Source organism: Phyllobates terribilis, unplaced genomic scaffold, assembly GCF_046119375.1.
Source record: "Phyllobates terribilis strain yellow unplaced genomic scaffold, ASM4611937v1 Scaffold_7__3_contigs__length_470593459, whole genome shotgun sequence".
Classification (NCBI taxonomy): Eukaryota; Metazoa; Chordata; class Amphibia; order Anura; family Dendrobatidae; genus Phyllobates; species Phyllobates terribilis.
The window spans coordinates 141,427,943-141,443,858 of NW_027362767.1; the positions used below are offsets into that span (position 1 = coordinate 141,427,943).

At 47.8% G+C, this 15,916-nt stretch overlaps 1 protein-coding gene across 2 annotated transcripts in view; it reads left to right on the forward strand.

Annotated features, from left to right (window-relative positions):
* Positions 1 to 15,916, forward strand: part of LOC141153989 (NACHT, LRR and PYD domains-containing protein 3-like) — a 102,632-nt gene that overhangs the window by 41,638 nt on the left and 45,078 nt on the right. For both annotated transcript variants that reach the window (XM_073639340.1, XM_073639342.1), the window contains exons 6-7: positions 1,472 to 3,158; positions 3,281 to 3,367. In XM_073639340.1, the coding sequence (XP_073495441.1) occupies positions 1,472 to 3,158; positions 3,281 to 3,367 (1,774 nt within the window). The remainder of the gene's footprint in view (positions 1 to 1,471; positions 3,159 to 3,280; positions 3,368 to 15,916) is intronic.

Consider the following 15,916-nt stretch of genomic DNA (forward strand, 5'->3'; position numbering starts at 1 on the left):
GCTGACCATCTGCCTCTCCTTCCTAGTAGGTTGCAGAGGTAACTTTCTTCCTTGCAAGTTGCAGCGGTATCTGCCTCTCCTACCTTGTAGGTTGTAGTTGTATTTTTCTTCCTTGTAGGTTGCATAGGCAGCGGCTTCTCCTACATTGTAGGTTGCAGAGGTAACTTTCTTCCTTGTAGGTTGCATAGGTAGTAACCTCTCCTACCTGGTAGGTTGCAGATGTATTTTTCTTCCTTGTAGGTTGCATAGGTAGCTGCTTCTCCTACATTGTAGGTTGCAGATGTATTTTTCTTCATAGTAGGTTGCAGAGGTTTCTGTCTCTCCTACCTGGTAGGTTGCAGATGTATTTTTCTTCCTTGTAGGTTGCAGAGGTATCTGTCTCTCCTACCTGGTAGGTTGCAGATGTATTTTTCTTCCTTGTAGGTTGCATAGGTAGCGGCTTCTCCTACATTGTAGGTTGCAGAGGTAACTTTCTTCCTTGTAGGTTGCATAGGTAGTAACCTCTCCTACCTGGTAGGTTGCAGATGTATTTTTCTTCCTTGTAGGTTGCATAGATAGCTGCTTCTCCTACATTGTAGGTTGCAGAGGTAACTTTCTTCCTTGTAGGTTGCAGAGGTATCTTCCTTTCCTATTTTGTAACTTACAGAGGTTAAGATATTTCTGCAGATTAAAGTATGTGGGTGAAGACTGTATCTATGATCTCTACTTTATATTCATAGTCAGTTAGATCATTGAACTTCCCTGGGCAATGTCTGGACTGCCTCATGTCTTTATGCATAGAGAAGGGGAGAGAACGTAGCTACCCAGGGGTGCACTTTGCGTCCCCAGCTGCAGGTCTTTGTCCATAAATTCTTCAGTGGAATACCTGCCTCTCCTTCTTTGTAAGGAGCATAGATAAAAATATTGGTATTTTCTGCAGGATCAAGTATGTGGATGCATTCAAGAAAAGTTCCACACTCACCATTTCATAAAATCAGTCCTTTATTATGATACTCGGGACATGCAGGCGGCATGCAGAGGGTTTGGGGAAATCAATGGACGACGGCCGTTTTACGTCTTGCACGACGCTTCTACGGGTCTAGGTCGTGCCAGACGTGAAATGGCCATTGTCCATTGATTTCCCTTCACCCCCTGCACACACACCCTGCATGTCCCAAATATCATAATAAAGGACTGATTTTAGGAAATGGCGAGTGCTGCACTACTTTTTTGCTAAGCACCACCGCATTCCTTATTTTATTACCACATTGGTTCACAGAAGGGCAAATTTTTTATATGTAATGATATGGTACCAAAAACTCACTTTTTTTGATTCAAGTATGTGCGTGCAGACGGTAGCTATGATCTGGGCTCCACATTTATATATGGATTAGCGCCTTGTGTGATCAGTCGTGTTTATGTCAATTTATTTTCATTTGACAAAGTTTTGGCATTTTTTCGGTTGATTAGATTCTTTATTCTTTTTTTGCAGATACCCATAATATTCATAAGAAACATCTTCTAGAAATTACTCAAAATTTAATAGAACACAGTGCACCGGGACTTGCACAACAGAGACGAAGCGGTAGCATTTCTTCTTGCTACCTGGATCTAATTGTTGTCTCTACTCAGCAGTTCAGGAATCGCAATAAACATGAGATAACAGACACTGGTGGAAGACATGAGCATTATTTGAGAAAAGCACAAAGTACTTTGGAACGTATCTCACCCAACAGGATGTTCCGTTGGTGTCACCATTCTGGGTGTACACCACATGCAGTCATGGTGAGTGGCGTACCTGGAGTTGGAAAGACCACTCTAATGCAAAAGTTTGTCTATGACTGGGTGATGAAGAAACATTATCAGAGATTTTCATTTATTTTCTTCTTCAAATTCCGGGAACTAAACAGATATGATAGGATCAGTTTGGAAGACATGATCCTCGACCAATATCCTTATCTACAGAGTCAACTTCAAAACATCTTAAAGGATCCAGAAAAACTGCTCTTCGTCTTTGATGGTCTAGATGAAAGTGTTCACGACATTGATTTTCGATCACAAAATGTATGCTCCAACACCAAACAGCAGGAGAGACTCGATGTCATTGTGGTTAGCTTGGTGAGACAAAGTCTTCTCAATGGGTCTTCAATACTGATGACTAGTCGACCAACCAAACTGGCTTCTGTTGATATTGCTGTTTTCCAAAGGGTTTCTGAAATCATGGGATTCTTCCCCAAGGAAAGGGAGGAATACTTTGAACAATTATTTAAAGACCAGGAATTATCCAGAAAAGTTTTGCAATATGTGAGACAGAACGACACATTGTACACCTTCTGCTACATCCCATCATACTGCTGGATCATCTGTACAGTATTATCCATCTGGTTTACACAACAAATGAAGGATAGTCAACAAAATGCACTTCCACCAAAAACAGTGACGCAACTCTTTGTGTCTTATGTGGCCAATATTCTCGCTAATCACTCCCCAGATACTGAACGTTCCGAGGAGCTCATGATTTCCATTGGGAGGATGGCACAACATGGAGTCATGAATCAAATTTTTTTTTTTGATACCAGGCATTTTGAAACATTTCATATGGACATTACATCAAAATTACTTTCCAGTTTTATAATAGAAAGTCATACGAGCACTTACTCCTTCCTACATCTCACCATACAGGAGTTCTTCTCAGCTTTACTTCATTTCTTGAACTTTTCCGAGACAGACATGGAATTTACACTTGAGAGAATCAAATCATTTGAGGATGGTCGGGGTGAAATGTTCATCCGATTTCTCTGTGGCCTCTCTGATGGTACCACTAGATCTCTTCTAAAGTCCTACATAGGCAGTACAACTTCCACTTCTGAGCATGTCATTAGGTGGCTCAAGCAAGAAATTGAAACAAAATGGAAGCCGGAAACAGATCCTTCTGAGAAAATGAATCTACTGACTTATCTTTTTGAGTCCCGGAATAAACAACTTGTTTGTAGCACGATAGGATCTCATGGACAGCTGGACTTTTCGGAATTCCATCTTACACCTGTGGACTGCATCGTCTTGGCTTTTATCCTTGAATCCTGCAAAGAAACAAAATACGTTAATCTAGATAGATGCTTCATTCAAAGTGAAGGCTTGGAGAGGCTTACAGGAATTCTGCACACGGTTGAAAAACTCAGGTAGGGAATCAAATTGATTTCTAAAGTTTACACTAAAACAACACACCACATAAAGAAAATAATACATTTTGGTTGTAGATGTATTAACCAATATTTGTTAATTTCCCATTGCATTGCTTTAGACTTTCAAACAATGACTTGAAAGACAATGATATGCTGTCATTTCATGAGATCCTTGCTCGAAGCACATGCAGGGTAAAGAAATTGAGGTGAGAACCTAAATTCTCCAAAATATTTGCTAATTATTCCAGTAGTCTAGACCTCTTGTACACCCTTCCTAACAGTGATTTCTAAGAGACACTGTAAAACATCCAGTAATAAACTATATATCTCTGCGTTATAGTCAACCCGTATATACAAAACACTGAGATTGAACTGCTGTAAAAAAGCACAACATATGTGAGCAACTCCCAACTATTAAATAAATACATTTTATTAACTCAGTTCCACACTAATTAATTTACTATTCCTTTTTTTTAAATATACAGTATATATTTTAACTTGCATGATAATTTAATATGTGTAACACACATATATCCCCAAATATAGGGCAGATGCCCCCTCTCTTTTTCAGTATTCATATGTGCTGTATGTATATCAATATGCAGGTGTAGACGTGTTTGGACATATATGTGCAGTACATAAGCACATGATATGTAATATATTTAGTTTTTGGGATGCTACCTATTGGGAAATACATTCCGATTTTCATATATTTTTTTATCATTTAGTTCTTATTGTGATGTGTGTCTCATTCATCAGAGTTTTTAAAATATTCATGTAATAAAGTTATTTACATTTTTTATTTTAGAGAATTTCACACACACATATGTGAGTCACAATGAACTTTAGTTTTTATCTATTTCAAGGAGCCTCTAATTAGATCAATAATTGAGTAGTTAAGCACTTGAGATCACTGCAGGTAAAATAGTAATAATAATACATTTGTGAAGCCTAGTCCCAGAGAGTTAATAAGTTAGTGTAGTGTCAGGCTATGTGCCCACGATGCAGAAATGCTTCGGATTTTTCCTGAGCGTTTCTGCATCTCCCTGGCAGAAAAAAACGCATGAGGATTGTACATGCGGATTGTACATGCGGATTGTACATGCGGATTGTACATGCGGATTGTACATGCGGATTGTACATGTGGATTGTACATGCGGATTGTACATGCGGATTGTACATGCTGTTTGTACATGCGGATTGCACATGAGGATTGTACATGCGGATTGTACATGCGGATTGTACATGCGGATTGTACATGCGGATTGTACATGCGGATTGTACATGCTGTTTGTACATGCGGATTGTACATGCGGATTGTACATGCGGATTGTACATGCGGATTGTACATGCGGATTGTACATGCGGATTGTACATGCGGATTGTACATGCGGATTGTACATGCTGTTTGTACATGCGGATTGCACATGAGGATTGTACATGCGGATTGTACATGCATTTTCCTGCCAGGGACATGCGGATGTGAAGCGTTCTTTACTTTCATTTCTGCATACGGGTTGACAAGCGATATCCAAGCGATTTTAGCATCACCTGGAAAGTGCTTGACAACTTGGTCACACTATATAAATCCATGCAACCGGCATGGATTTATATAGTGTGACCGTAAAGGAATGGTAAAAAAAATCTATACTTACCTTCCGATGGCCCCCGGAGTCTTGCTTCGCTCCATCCTGGCTGCCGGCAGATCACGGTGCACTACACTGAAGGACCTGCCGTCACATGACTTCAATCCACCGCGATCTGCCGGCAAGGGAGGACGAGCGCAGCGGGGTCCTCCAGAAGGTAAATATAACATTTATTTTTTTATTTTATTCTTTTTTTACAGTTTCTATGGTACCCGCGTCCGGAGGAGAGTCTCCTGTCCTCCACACCCGGGTACCATCCGCACATTGAAACGTGTGGATTCCACATGTACAGATGCAGGGATGCGGAATCCAAGAGATTCAATGCAAGTCAATGGCGGCGAAAACGCAGCGCTTCCGCAAAATAATTGGTAGTGCTGCGTTTTTTTCCGCAATGATAATCCGCAGCATGTGCACAGCACTTGCGGATTATCATTGGGGAACATGGCAGGCCTTCTACCATGCATTTTTTTAAGCGTTTCTGCAGCGTTTTTGCCGCTGCCGAAACGCTTAAAAAATGCATCGTGGGCACACAGCCTAAGTGTAGGGAGTACAATTGGGGGAGGAAGGCTGAACTTGATAGACCTAGGTCTTTATTCAACCTACGTTACTATGTTACTATGTTACTTATAGCCCTATGCAAGGGTGTGACCACAGTCTCCTCTGACAAAGGAAAACGTGATTTCCGAAATTCCTAAGGAAACACGGACCATTTCAATCTCCGTGCTTACTGACTGTGTGATGCCACATGCTTTTTGCCGCTCGGTGCCTTGCTTCCGTCTCCAGGGACGTCACCGGCCGGCCAGGCCCCCTGGATGTTGCATTGCACTTGTAATGCAGGTGTCAGAATGCAACCTGCAGAGTCAAAAAATGAGGGCAGTCAAATAGCTATAAATAACAATTTATATATGTACTGTATATATATTAAACAAGCTGACAGGGATTGCAACATGGGTTAGTAATGAGAACACTATCACAATAGCAATAACAATAGCAATAAAATCCTTCTCTACAATACCGTATCTAACCCAAATATGGGATTAGCACTGATGTCCATTGGTTCTGCAAATGGCCCTAGTGGGGGTATCCGTTTATGCCCGCTAGGCCTTTGAGTCTTTTTCTGACAAAGTCAATTAGATCCTTTTTGGCTTGTTCCACCTCCCAACCTGATACCCTAAGCCCGATTGTTCCCGGTACTGTGAGGGAGAGGTTTAAGTGACAGCCCTGTTCAGTGATGACACTCGTCGGCTTCTGCTGATGTGATCTCTCCGACACGACTCGTTTCTATCCTCTCTTTGTCCTGTCAATCGGGGTGGTTTACCACATCGGGGGTAGGAGGGTCTTGTACATTTCTTTAATGTCGTATCCAAGTCCCGGTCCTCTTCCATAGCCGTGACACCCGAGGGACCGCTGCGCTGAATCCCGCACTCGTTCACCGGCGGCCACCCGTCTTGCCTTACAGGTCTCTCACCCCAGTCTCTCTCCCTGGTTCCTTCTGTGTGTCCGGCCTGCGTCACGTCTCTCCCTGTGTCTGGCGCCAAAATCACCTCAGGCACTGCGCGCTTGACCGCCTCTGCTGGAGGTCACCTGACCAGGTCCAGCATGCAAACTTGAAATGCTCACCAGATGGCGCTCTTTCTCCTTATTACATAAATCTCGCATTGATTCTCTGAAAGACTTTTCTCCTTCTATTACATTCCTCCCTCCTTTTTGATCACCAGTCCCCGGGCGAGTGGATTCTTTGCGAAATCGATGCCTCCTTCGAGGCAGCGTAAGTTTAGGCAAGAGTTGAGCACACTCTTCTGTTTTCTGTTGAATCTGAGACCAGATAAACTCCTCTTGAGCATATCGGTTAGGAGGGATCCCGACATCAGCCCGTTCGGTTCTGCAGGGTTCCTCCCGCGAAGGTGATTCTGGGGTATCTGATAAATCAAGCAGTGAAGATTGTAAATCGCCTCCTGATCCATTTTGTATCTCACTCGGGACTGAAGGGCTCAATTGCATTATAGCCCATCCTTCTTCGTCTTCCAGAGTCACCATGTGTGGTGCTTCAGTTAGTTCTTCCGCAGGCTCAATTCTGTTACCGTCCTCTGCTTCGGACGAACAGGGTCATAGCATATTTCAGTGCAACACCCTAGATGTCGTGGCATCACCCTCTTCAGGCCTAACCTCGTAGACTGAATTCTTTAGATGGATCTGCTTCACCACTCGATATGGTACCGCCTCCCAATGATGGTCTAGCTTACTCCCAACCGGTTTGGCCCTTACTAACACACGATCTCCTGATCAGAGTGGGCTCACTGAAATCGTAGGCCGCCCTGTATGCTCTATTGCCTGAAATTTCTGCGCAACCAGCTTTCTCACTGTATGGAGCCACCGTCTGTATTCTCGAATCCAGGTACTGTTGTACAGACCGGGATATTCTGAGTCTAGCTCCAGCTCAGTAATCTCTCGTCCATTCCTTCCAAACAGCAGCATATAGTGTGTGTAACCAGTAGTAGCATGAACACGATTATTATACATCCACACCAACTCGGACACGAACTCAGGCCATTTCATTTTCTTGTCCTCTTCCAACGTCTGTAACATTTGCAACAAGGTTTGATTGAAGCGCTCACATGCCCCATTTCCCTGGGGGGTGATAGGGCGTTGTTCGAGATCTATTGATCCCATAGATATGATATAACTCATTCATGACTCACCCTTGGAAACAGGCCCCTTGGTCAGAATGTATCCGCTTCGGACACCCATAGATCCGAATAAAATATTGACAAATGGCCTTTGCTGCGGTTTCTGCCGTCTGATCCTGAGTAGGTGTCACCACTGCAAACGTGGTGAAGTGATCGGTCATTACCAAACAATGCCCGTAGCCTTTGTATGAAGCTCCGATCGTCAGATAATCGATCATCAGAACCTCTAATGGTGCAGAAGTTCGGATGGTCTGAATGGGAGCTCTTTTTCAGGAGGTTTGCTCAACTCACATTGCCCATTGACACTTTCGGCAAACTTCTTCGATTTCTTGCCGCAGTTGGGGCCAATATACCAGTCGTTGTAACCACCGGAAGTTCTTCTCCACGCCGAAATGGGCACCTCTTCCATGAGCCTCCTGGGCTAATTGTGTTACTAATGTTCCTGGGACTAATACCTGCCAGGTCACGTCAAACTCTCTGTAGCATCGCCATCTCTGCCTGCTGCCGGGCAGAGATGCCGTTCTCCTCAACGCCGCGGTCCCGGTCCAGCATCCTCCTGCTCCCCCGCTGCTGTGGCGCGCACCGCGCGCAGCTTCCCGGGTGCTATGCTTAGGGCGCTCATGCTCCCTCCCTCTTAAAGGGGCCGCGCGCTGTCCTAAATAGTCCCCGGCCAATGGCCCTAGGACTTCCCCTATTTAAAGCACCTCCTCCAATATGGAGGTGCCTGTGCAAGGTTGTTGCTTTTGTGCTCACACTCTCCTCAGCCCTTAGGTCCCTGTGCCTGCCTGTCAGCCATGCCCGCCAGCCTGCCTGTCAGCCGTGCCCGCCAGCCTGCCTGTCAGCTGTGCCCGCCAGCCTGTCAGTCATGCCCAACAGCCTGTCTATTAACCATGTCCGCCAGCCTGCCTACCCGGAGCACCCATCTGGCTATCTGCCATACCCGCCTACTTGCCTACCTGGAGCACCCTTCTGGCTATCTGCTTCACCCGCCTGCTTGTCTACCCGGATCACCTCCCTGCCTACCTGCCGTGCTCATCCGCTGTACCTGTCAGCCTCCGTCATCTGACCTGTGGGAGTCCCCTGCTCTCACACAAGGTCGGTCCTAGAGTGGCACCTGGTTCACCTGCTCGGTCCCTCCCTGGTTTACGGAGTCAACTAAGCCGCTGTGTGACCTGGGTCGGTCCGAGTAGGCACTTAGTTACACCCCTCTGGTCCCTCCTTGAATTGAAGCACAGAGGTTCCACCACCCAGACCCGTAACAGTTTGCACAGGCCATGGAATCCGGTGGCTCCCAGACTCCTTCGCTCTCAGACCTGTACCAGGAGGTCTCTCGTCAGAGATCCCAACAGGAAACTGTCCTGTCCTACCTGCGGACAGTCAACTCCCGCCTGGACACGCTGTCCACCCCGACTGTGTCCATCTCTAGCCGAGCGACACCGGCTCCGGCTACTTCTCAACCCAGTGGCACTGTGGCACCCGGCTTTGGACCCCGGCTTTCTGCACCTCCACGTTTCGATGGTGAACCTGTCCTATGTCGGGGTTTCATAAATCAGTGCACGCTGCCCTTTGAACTTCTGGCACACCAGTTCATCTCCGACCGGGCTAAGGAGGCATTCATCATGTCTCACCTCACCGGAGAGGCGTTGGCGTGGCTTAACCCCCTGTGGGAGAGAGGGGATCCCCTGTTGACCGATCTCCAGGCTTTCCTCGCGGCTTTCCAGAAGGTGTTCGACGAGCCTGGACGAAAATCTTCTACTGCCTCCTCACTACTCCAACTCCGCCAAGGGAGTCTCTCTGTGGGCCAGTATGCCATGCGTTTCTGAACCCTTGCATCTGAACTTGCCTGGAACAATGAGGCCCTGGTGTCCACCTTTTGGGAGGGTCTTTCCGGATGGATCAAGGATGAGCTAGCCGGTCGTGACATACCTCCCTCCCTGGAATGCGCTAAGGAGATGACCCGTGAGAGGAAACCTCCACATCTCGCTTCCGTCTTCCAAAGTCCAGTCTCGCAACCTGCAGTCCCCCGAGTGTCTTCTCCAGAGCCAATGCAAGTTGATCAAGTTTGGATGGTCAAGTCTCGCCAGGAGACCCGTCGTGCCGAGGGGAGTTTCTTCTATTGTGGCAATATAGAGCATCAGATCCGCTCTTGCCCGGTGAGACCGGGAAACTCCAGAATCTAGGACCGCTCGGAGAGGTCGTCCTAGGCAAGAGTTCTTCCTCTCCACCCTTGACTCTGCCCATTTCCGTTACCAGTGGTGAGACCCGCTTCTTCGAGACTGCCCATCTGGATTCCGGAGCCGCTGGGAATCTCATTCAACAGGCCGTTGTGGAGCATTATCAGATTCCTACTATACGTCTGGCGGATCCTTTAGCAGTTTCCTCTGTGGATGGAAAGCTTCTTCCTGAAACCATCTTGTTGGTTACTGAGCCGGTAACTCTTCAGGTGGGAATGCTGCACTCGGAGAAGATATCCTTTTACGTACTGTCCGGTGTTTCTCATCCTCTCTTGCTTGGCCTGCCCTGGTTACAGAGACATGAGTCCGTCCTGAATTGGAGCTCGGGTGAGGTGCTCCGTTGGGGTCAGGAATGCCATAAGACCTGTCTGGTTCCTGTTCGTTCCACTCAACCCCCATCTACTCCGGCTAACCTACCTGGCTTGCCAGCACCCTACTGGTCCTATGCGGACGTCTTCGATAAGAAAGAAACCGAGACACTACCACCTCATAGGCTGAATGATTGCCCCATCGACCTAGTACCTGGTGCTTCACCTCCCCGTGGGCGAATCTACCCCTTGTCGCTGGCCGAAACCTGTGCTATGTCTGAGTACATAGAGGAGAATCTTGCTAGGGGATTTATCCAGAAATCCATCTCTCCGGCTGGAGCCGGATTATTCTTCGTCAAGAAGAAAGATGGCTGTCTGCGTTCTTGTATCGACTACAGGGGTCTAAACCAGATTACCATCAAAAATAAGTATCCCCTGCCTCTTATCTCGGAGCTGTTTGACCGCCTAAAATGTGCGAAGATCTTCACCAAGCTCGATCTTCGGGGGGCGTACAATCTGGTCCGGATTCGCCAGGGAGAAGAGTGGAAGACGGCATTCAACACCCGGGATGGTCACTACGAATACCACGTGATGCCCTTCGGTCTCTGTAATGCTCCAGCCGTCTTCCAGGAGCTAGTCAACGACATCTTCCGAGATCTCCTGTATTCTTGCGTGGTGGTGTACCTGGACGATATCTTGGTGTTCTCCCCAGATCTGCCCTCACACCAGAGGGATGTTCGTCAGGTTCTGCTGAGGCTCCGGAAGAATCGCCTGTATGCTAAATACGAGAAATGCCTCTTTGAGCAGACCTCTATGCCATTTCTAGGCTATATCATCTCCGAGACCGGACTGCGGATGGATCCCGAGAAGGTGTCTGCCGTTTTAAAGTGGCCCCGACTGGAGGGGTTGAAGGCGATTCAATGGTTCCTGGGTTTCACAAACTATTACCGCCTCTTCATTCTTCATTTCTCCTCCCGGACTGCTCTCATCTCTACGCTCACCCATAATGGAGCAAATCCCAGGGAATGGACTTCAGAAGTGGAGAAGGCCTTCGTCTCCCTTAAACAAGCCTTCTCCTCCGCTCCTGTGCTACACCGTCCGGATTGCAACAAGCAGTTCTTCCTGGAGGTTGATGCCTCCTCCTCCGGGGCAGGAGCAGTGCTCACCCAGACATCTTCGTCCGGGCGAATGGAGACCTGCGGCTTCTTCTCCAAGCTCTTCCCCTCGTCTGAACTCAACTACTCCATAGGAGATCGAGAACTGCTGGCCATCAAATTAGCGCTGGCGGAGTGGCGCTATTTGCTTGAGGGGGTTGGGTTCTGCACCCGGTGGTCATCTACACTGACTACAAAAACCTTGCTTATCTGCAGAACGCCCAAAGACTAAACCCGTGTCAGGCCAGGTGGTCTCTATTCTTTGCCCGATTCTGCTTCACTCTACACTACCGCCCGGCAGACAAGAACATTAAAGCTGACGCTCTATCCATCTCATTCCTGTCTATCGACCAAGAGGAGGAGCCTCTACATATCATTGACCCCTCCAAAATAATGACTGTTGCTCCGTTTGACCTGTCTCATCTACCACCCGGTAAGACCTTTGTAGCGATTCAGGATTGGAAGAAGATTTTACTTTGGGGTTTTTCGTCCAAGCTAGCTGGTCATGCTGGCCAGAGGAAGACATTTCTACTCATTGCCCGACATTATTGGTGGCCCACCCTGCGCAATGATGTTGCGGATTTTGTCGCTGCTTGTTCCTCTTGTGCCCGTAACAAGTTTCCCAGGCACCTTCCAGCTGGCCGTCTCCTTCCTCTTCCCATGCCTTCCGCTCCGTGGCAACATATTGCAATGGAGTTCATCACGGATCTCCCTGTTTCGCCGGTTCTACTGTTATTTGGGTGGTCGCTGACCGCTTTTCTTAGATGGCCCACTTCATCCCTCTCCCTGGTCTTCCGTCTGCACCGGTGCTGGCTAAGGACTTCATCCATCACATCTTCTGTCTTCATGGCTTACCCCTCCACATTGTCTCGGATCGCAGAGTTCAATTCACTTCACGCTTCTGGAGAGCCACGTGCAAGCTGCTGGATATCTCCTTGGATTTTTCTTCGGCCTATCATCCTCAGTCCAATGGTCAAGTGGAACGGATCAATCAAATCCTCACTGGTTTTCTTCGGCACTTCGTCATTGCTCACCATAGCGATTGGGTTGAGCTCCTGCAGTGAGCCGAGTTTTCCTATAACAACCATGAGAGCAAGTCCTCTACTAAATCTCTGTTTTTTGTGGTCTACGGTCGACACCCCCGGATTCCGTTTCCTGTCTCCTCTTCAGTGGACAATCCTGGCGCGGAGTTTCTCATCAGCAAATTTTCTGCAATTTGGGAAGACACTAGATCTGCGCTTCTTCAGTCCTTCGAGCGGATGAAGAAGCATGCTGATAAGAGACGTCTGGATCCTCCTCAATTCCGTCTGGGAGACAAGGTCTGGCTTTCCTCCAAATATGTTCGTCTCAAGATACCATCTTACAAGTTGGGTCCATGGTTCATCGGTCCTTTCGAGATTCTGAACCAAATTAATCCAGTGGCTTACAAGCTGAAACTCCCAGCCTCCTTACGGATACCCAACTCGTTTCACGTGTCTCTCCTCAAACCGGTTGTCCTTAATTCTTTCTCTGATGATCCAGGTACCACCTCAGCTCCAGTCTCCGCTGAGGACGTCTTTGAGGTAGAAAAAATTTTGGCCACCAAGAGGGTAAGAGGAAAGACCTTCTTTCTTGTGGATTGGAAGGGGTTTGGTCCTGAGGAGAGGTCTTGGGAGCCCAGAGAGAACATTCATGCCCCTCATCGTCTTGGAAAATTTCTCGCGGGCCTTAAGAAGAGGGGGCGTAAAGGTGGGGTACTGTAGCATCGGTGTCTCTTCCTCCTGCCGGGCAGAGACGCCGTTCCCCTCACCGCTGCGGTCCCGGTCCGGCGTCCTACTGCTCCCCTGCTGCTGTGGCGCGCACCGCGCGCAGCTTCCCGGGTGCTATGCTTGGGGCGCTCATGCTCCCTCCCTCTTAAAGGGGCCGCGCGCTGTCCTAAATAGTCCCCGGCCAATGGCCCTAGGACTTCCCCTATTTAAAGCACCTCCTCCAATATGGAGGTGCCTGTGCAAGGTTGTTGTTTGTTTGCTAACACTCTCCTCAGCCCTCAGGTCCCTGTGCCTGCCTGCCTGTCAGCCGTGTCCACCAGCCTGCCTGTCAGCCGTGCCCGCCAGCCTGCCTGTCAGCTGTGCCCGCCAGCCTGTCAGTCGTGCCCAACAGCCTGTCTATTAACCATGTCCGCCAGCCTGCCTGGGTCGCTCTAGGTCAGAGACCCATTCCCTAAGCTTTGCCAACTCTGGGTCAAACTGTTGCAACTGTATCCACTTGTCTCTTGAGCGACCCAGGATTTGAGTGGGCCTTGCCTTTTCTTTGGCGTTCTGAGCATCGATTACAGCTGCAGCGAATTGACGAAAATCCGGAGTCTCGTCACCTTCCAGCTCTTCATCTATATCTCTCTTCGGCCCCATCTGAGTGACCCAAGACAGAGCATCTACATGGGTTGAACGAACTGTAGTTATCTGGATTCTTCTCAGTGTCCCGAAGTGACCGACTGGCATATGCGATCACCCGCTCTTTTCCTTCCTGCACTTGAGCCAACACTGCTCCCAGTCCATGTAAACTTCCATCAGTGTACAATACAAAAGGCTGCGAGGAATCAGCATAGGCCAGTATTGGGGCGTTAGTTAGCGCCATTTTCAATGCTCGAAACGCCTCTTCTTGTCGTGGTCCCCACTGAATAGGTTTCCGCTTTGCTTTTGCTCCTCCAGCCGTTCCCCTCAGTAATTCATTGAGCGGGACCGCAATCTTAGCGAAGTCTTTTATGAATCTGCGGTAATATCCAGCGAGTCCTAGAAATGCTCTCAACTCCCTTAAGTTGACTGGTGTGGGCCACTTCTGCACTGCAGCTACTTTCTCAGCAGTGGAATACACTCCCACACTGGACACAGTGTGCCCCAAATATTCAATTTCTTGTTTGAAGAGATGACACTTATGAGGCTTGATTTTCAATCCATGCCTCTGAAGTCGTTCTAGCTCTTGTTCCAGTCGGCGGAGATGATCTTCAAACATGGCTGAATAAATAATTATATAATCCAGATAAATTAAAGTAGCTTCGAAGTTGAGGTCCCCCAAGCATCTCTCCATCAATCTTTGGAATGTTCCTGGTGCATTTGTCAGCCTGAACGGCATCTGGTTAAACTCAAACAAACCCATAGGAAGAACAAAGGCAGTTTTTGGACGATCTTTTTCAGCTACTGGAACCTGCCAATAGCCACTGGCCAGGTCAAGAGAAGAGAAGAATTTAGCACTTCCTAATGCGGCTAGAGATTCTTCTATTCTGGGTAATGGGTAAGAGTCTCGCACAGTATATGCATTCAATTTCCGATAATCTACGCAAAATCTCAGAGTACCGTATTTTTTTCGAACTAGCACAATAGGAGCTGCCCAAGGACTCTGACTTTCGCGAATTACACCATTCCACAACATATGGGCTAAAAGTTCTTTTACCTCCTGGTACATTTGAGGTGGGATCTGCCGATATTTTTCCCGAATGGGAGCCGTATTTCCTGTGAGTATTTCGTTTTAAATATCTCGAGTGCACCCAACATCTTCTTCATGTTGTGCAAACACCCCCTGGTAACGATGTAAAAGTTGCTTGATCTGCTTAACTTGTCCAGCCAAGAACTCAGTGAGATTAGCCTCCATTTGCTCTAAGAGGCGACGCCCAGCCAAAGGTTCCCTTTTGACTTCTTGCCTGTGAAGGGTCCATGGTTCTCCATCCACGGGCTCCAACGCTATAGCATCCGCTCTGGTTAGGTCCTCTGGCATTATGCAAACCCGCGCTATGTCTTGGAGGGGCAACAACTGTAGGCTTGTGCCACTTAGGTTAATACAGCGTACTGGTACTCAACCCTGACGCATGGTAGCCAGTGTGCGAGCAACCAGAAGTTCAGCAGGTGCCTTTTCCCCTTCTATTGGTTCTATCTGGATGTCCATGTCCATACCCTCTAATGATACATGTGCCAGTACTGGCAGAATGAGCACTGTCTGTCCTACTGGCAATGTCACTGTAGCTTCAGACAGCATAGACACTCTACCAAGATACTGAGAAGCAACAGGCAATTTTTGAAATTGACTGACTCGTACGAGGTATTGAAAGACCCTCTTGCTGGCTCGGTCACGAGTGGTGCGGGTCCAGTTATTTCTGTCAGAATCTTCAACCAAGAACTGTCCAACCTCCTTAAGCACATTCATGCCCAGGGTTACAATGGGCCCGTCACTGACCACAGGATCTGAAGGTATTACTCCCTTTCGGTTCTTTCCACATGCCCTGATCGACATCCATACTACCCCTGCCACCGGGATAGGTAATTGGTTAGCCGCTACCAATTTAACGGTAGGTTCCTTCCAGGAGCAAGCAACCTCTGGAAAGTGACTTTGAAAATATGCTTCAGGCATAGTGGTCACCTGAGACCCAGTGTCCATTAAACAACGAATTGAATTCATTGAATTCAGCCCAAATAATAGGCCTCTCGGAGACAATGTCTTCAGAGGTTCTCCTTACACGCCCTGAAGTTTGAAACCCCACGGTATGCTCCACGACCGTGGGGAGTCTTAGTTTGATGGCTGTCCTCGTCTCCTCTTTTCTTTATTCGGACAGTCTCTGGAGATATGACCTCTACCGCCACAGGTCCAACACTCCGGTCCTCGCTCTACCGGTGGACTGAGTGCATGACTCGTTGGAACCTGATAGGAACGTCTTCCTCGCTCTTGTCTCCGTCCACGTGAGGCAGAGCGGTCCATTAAC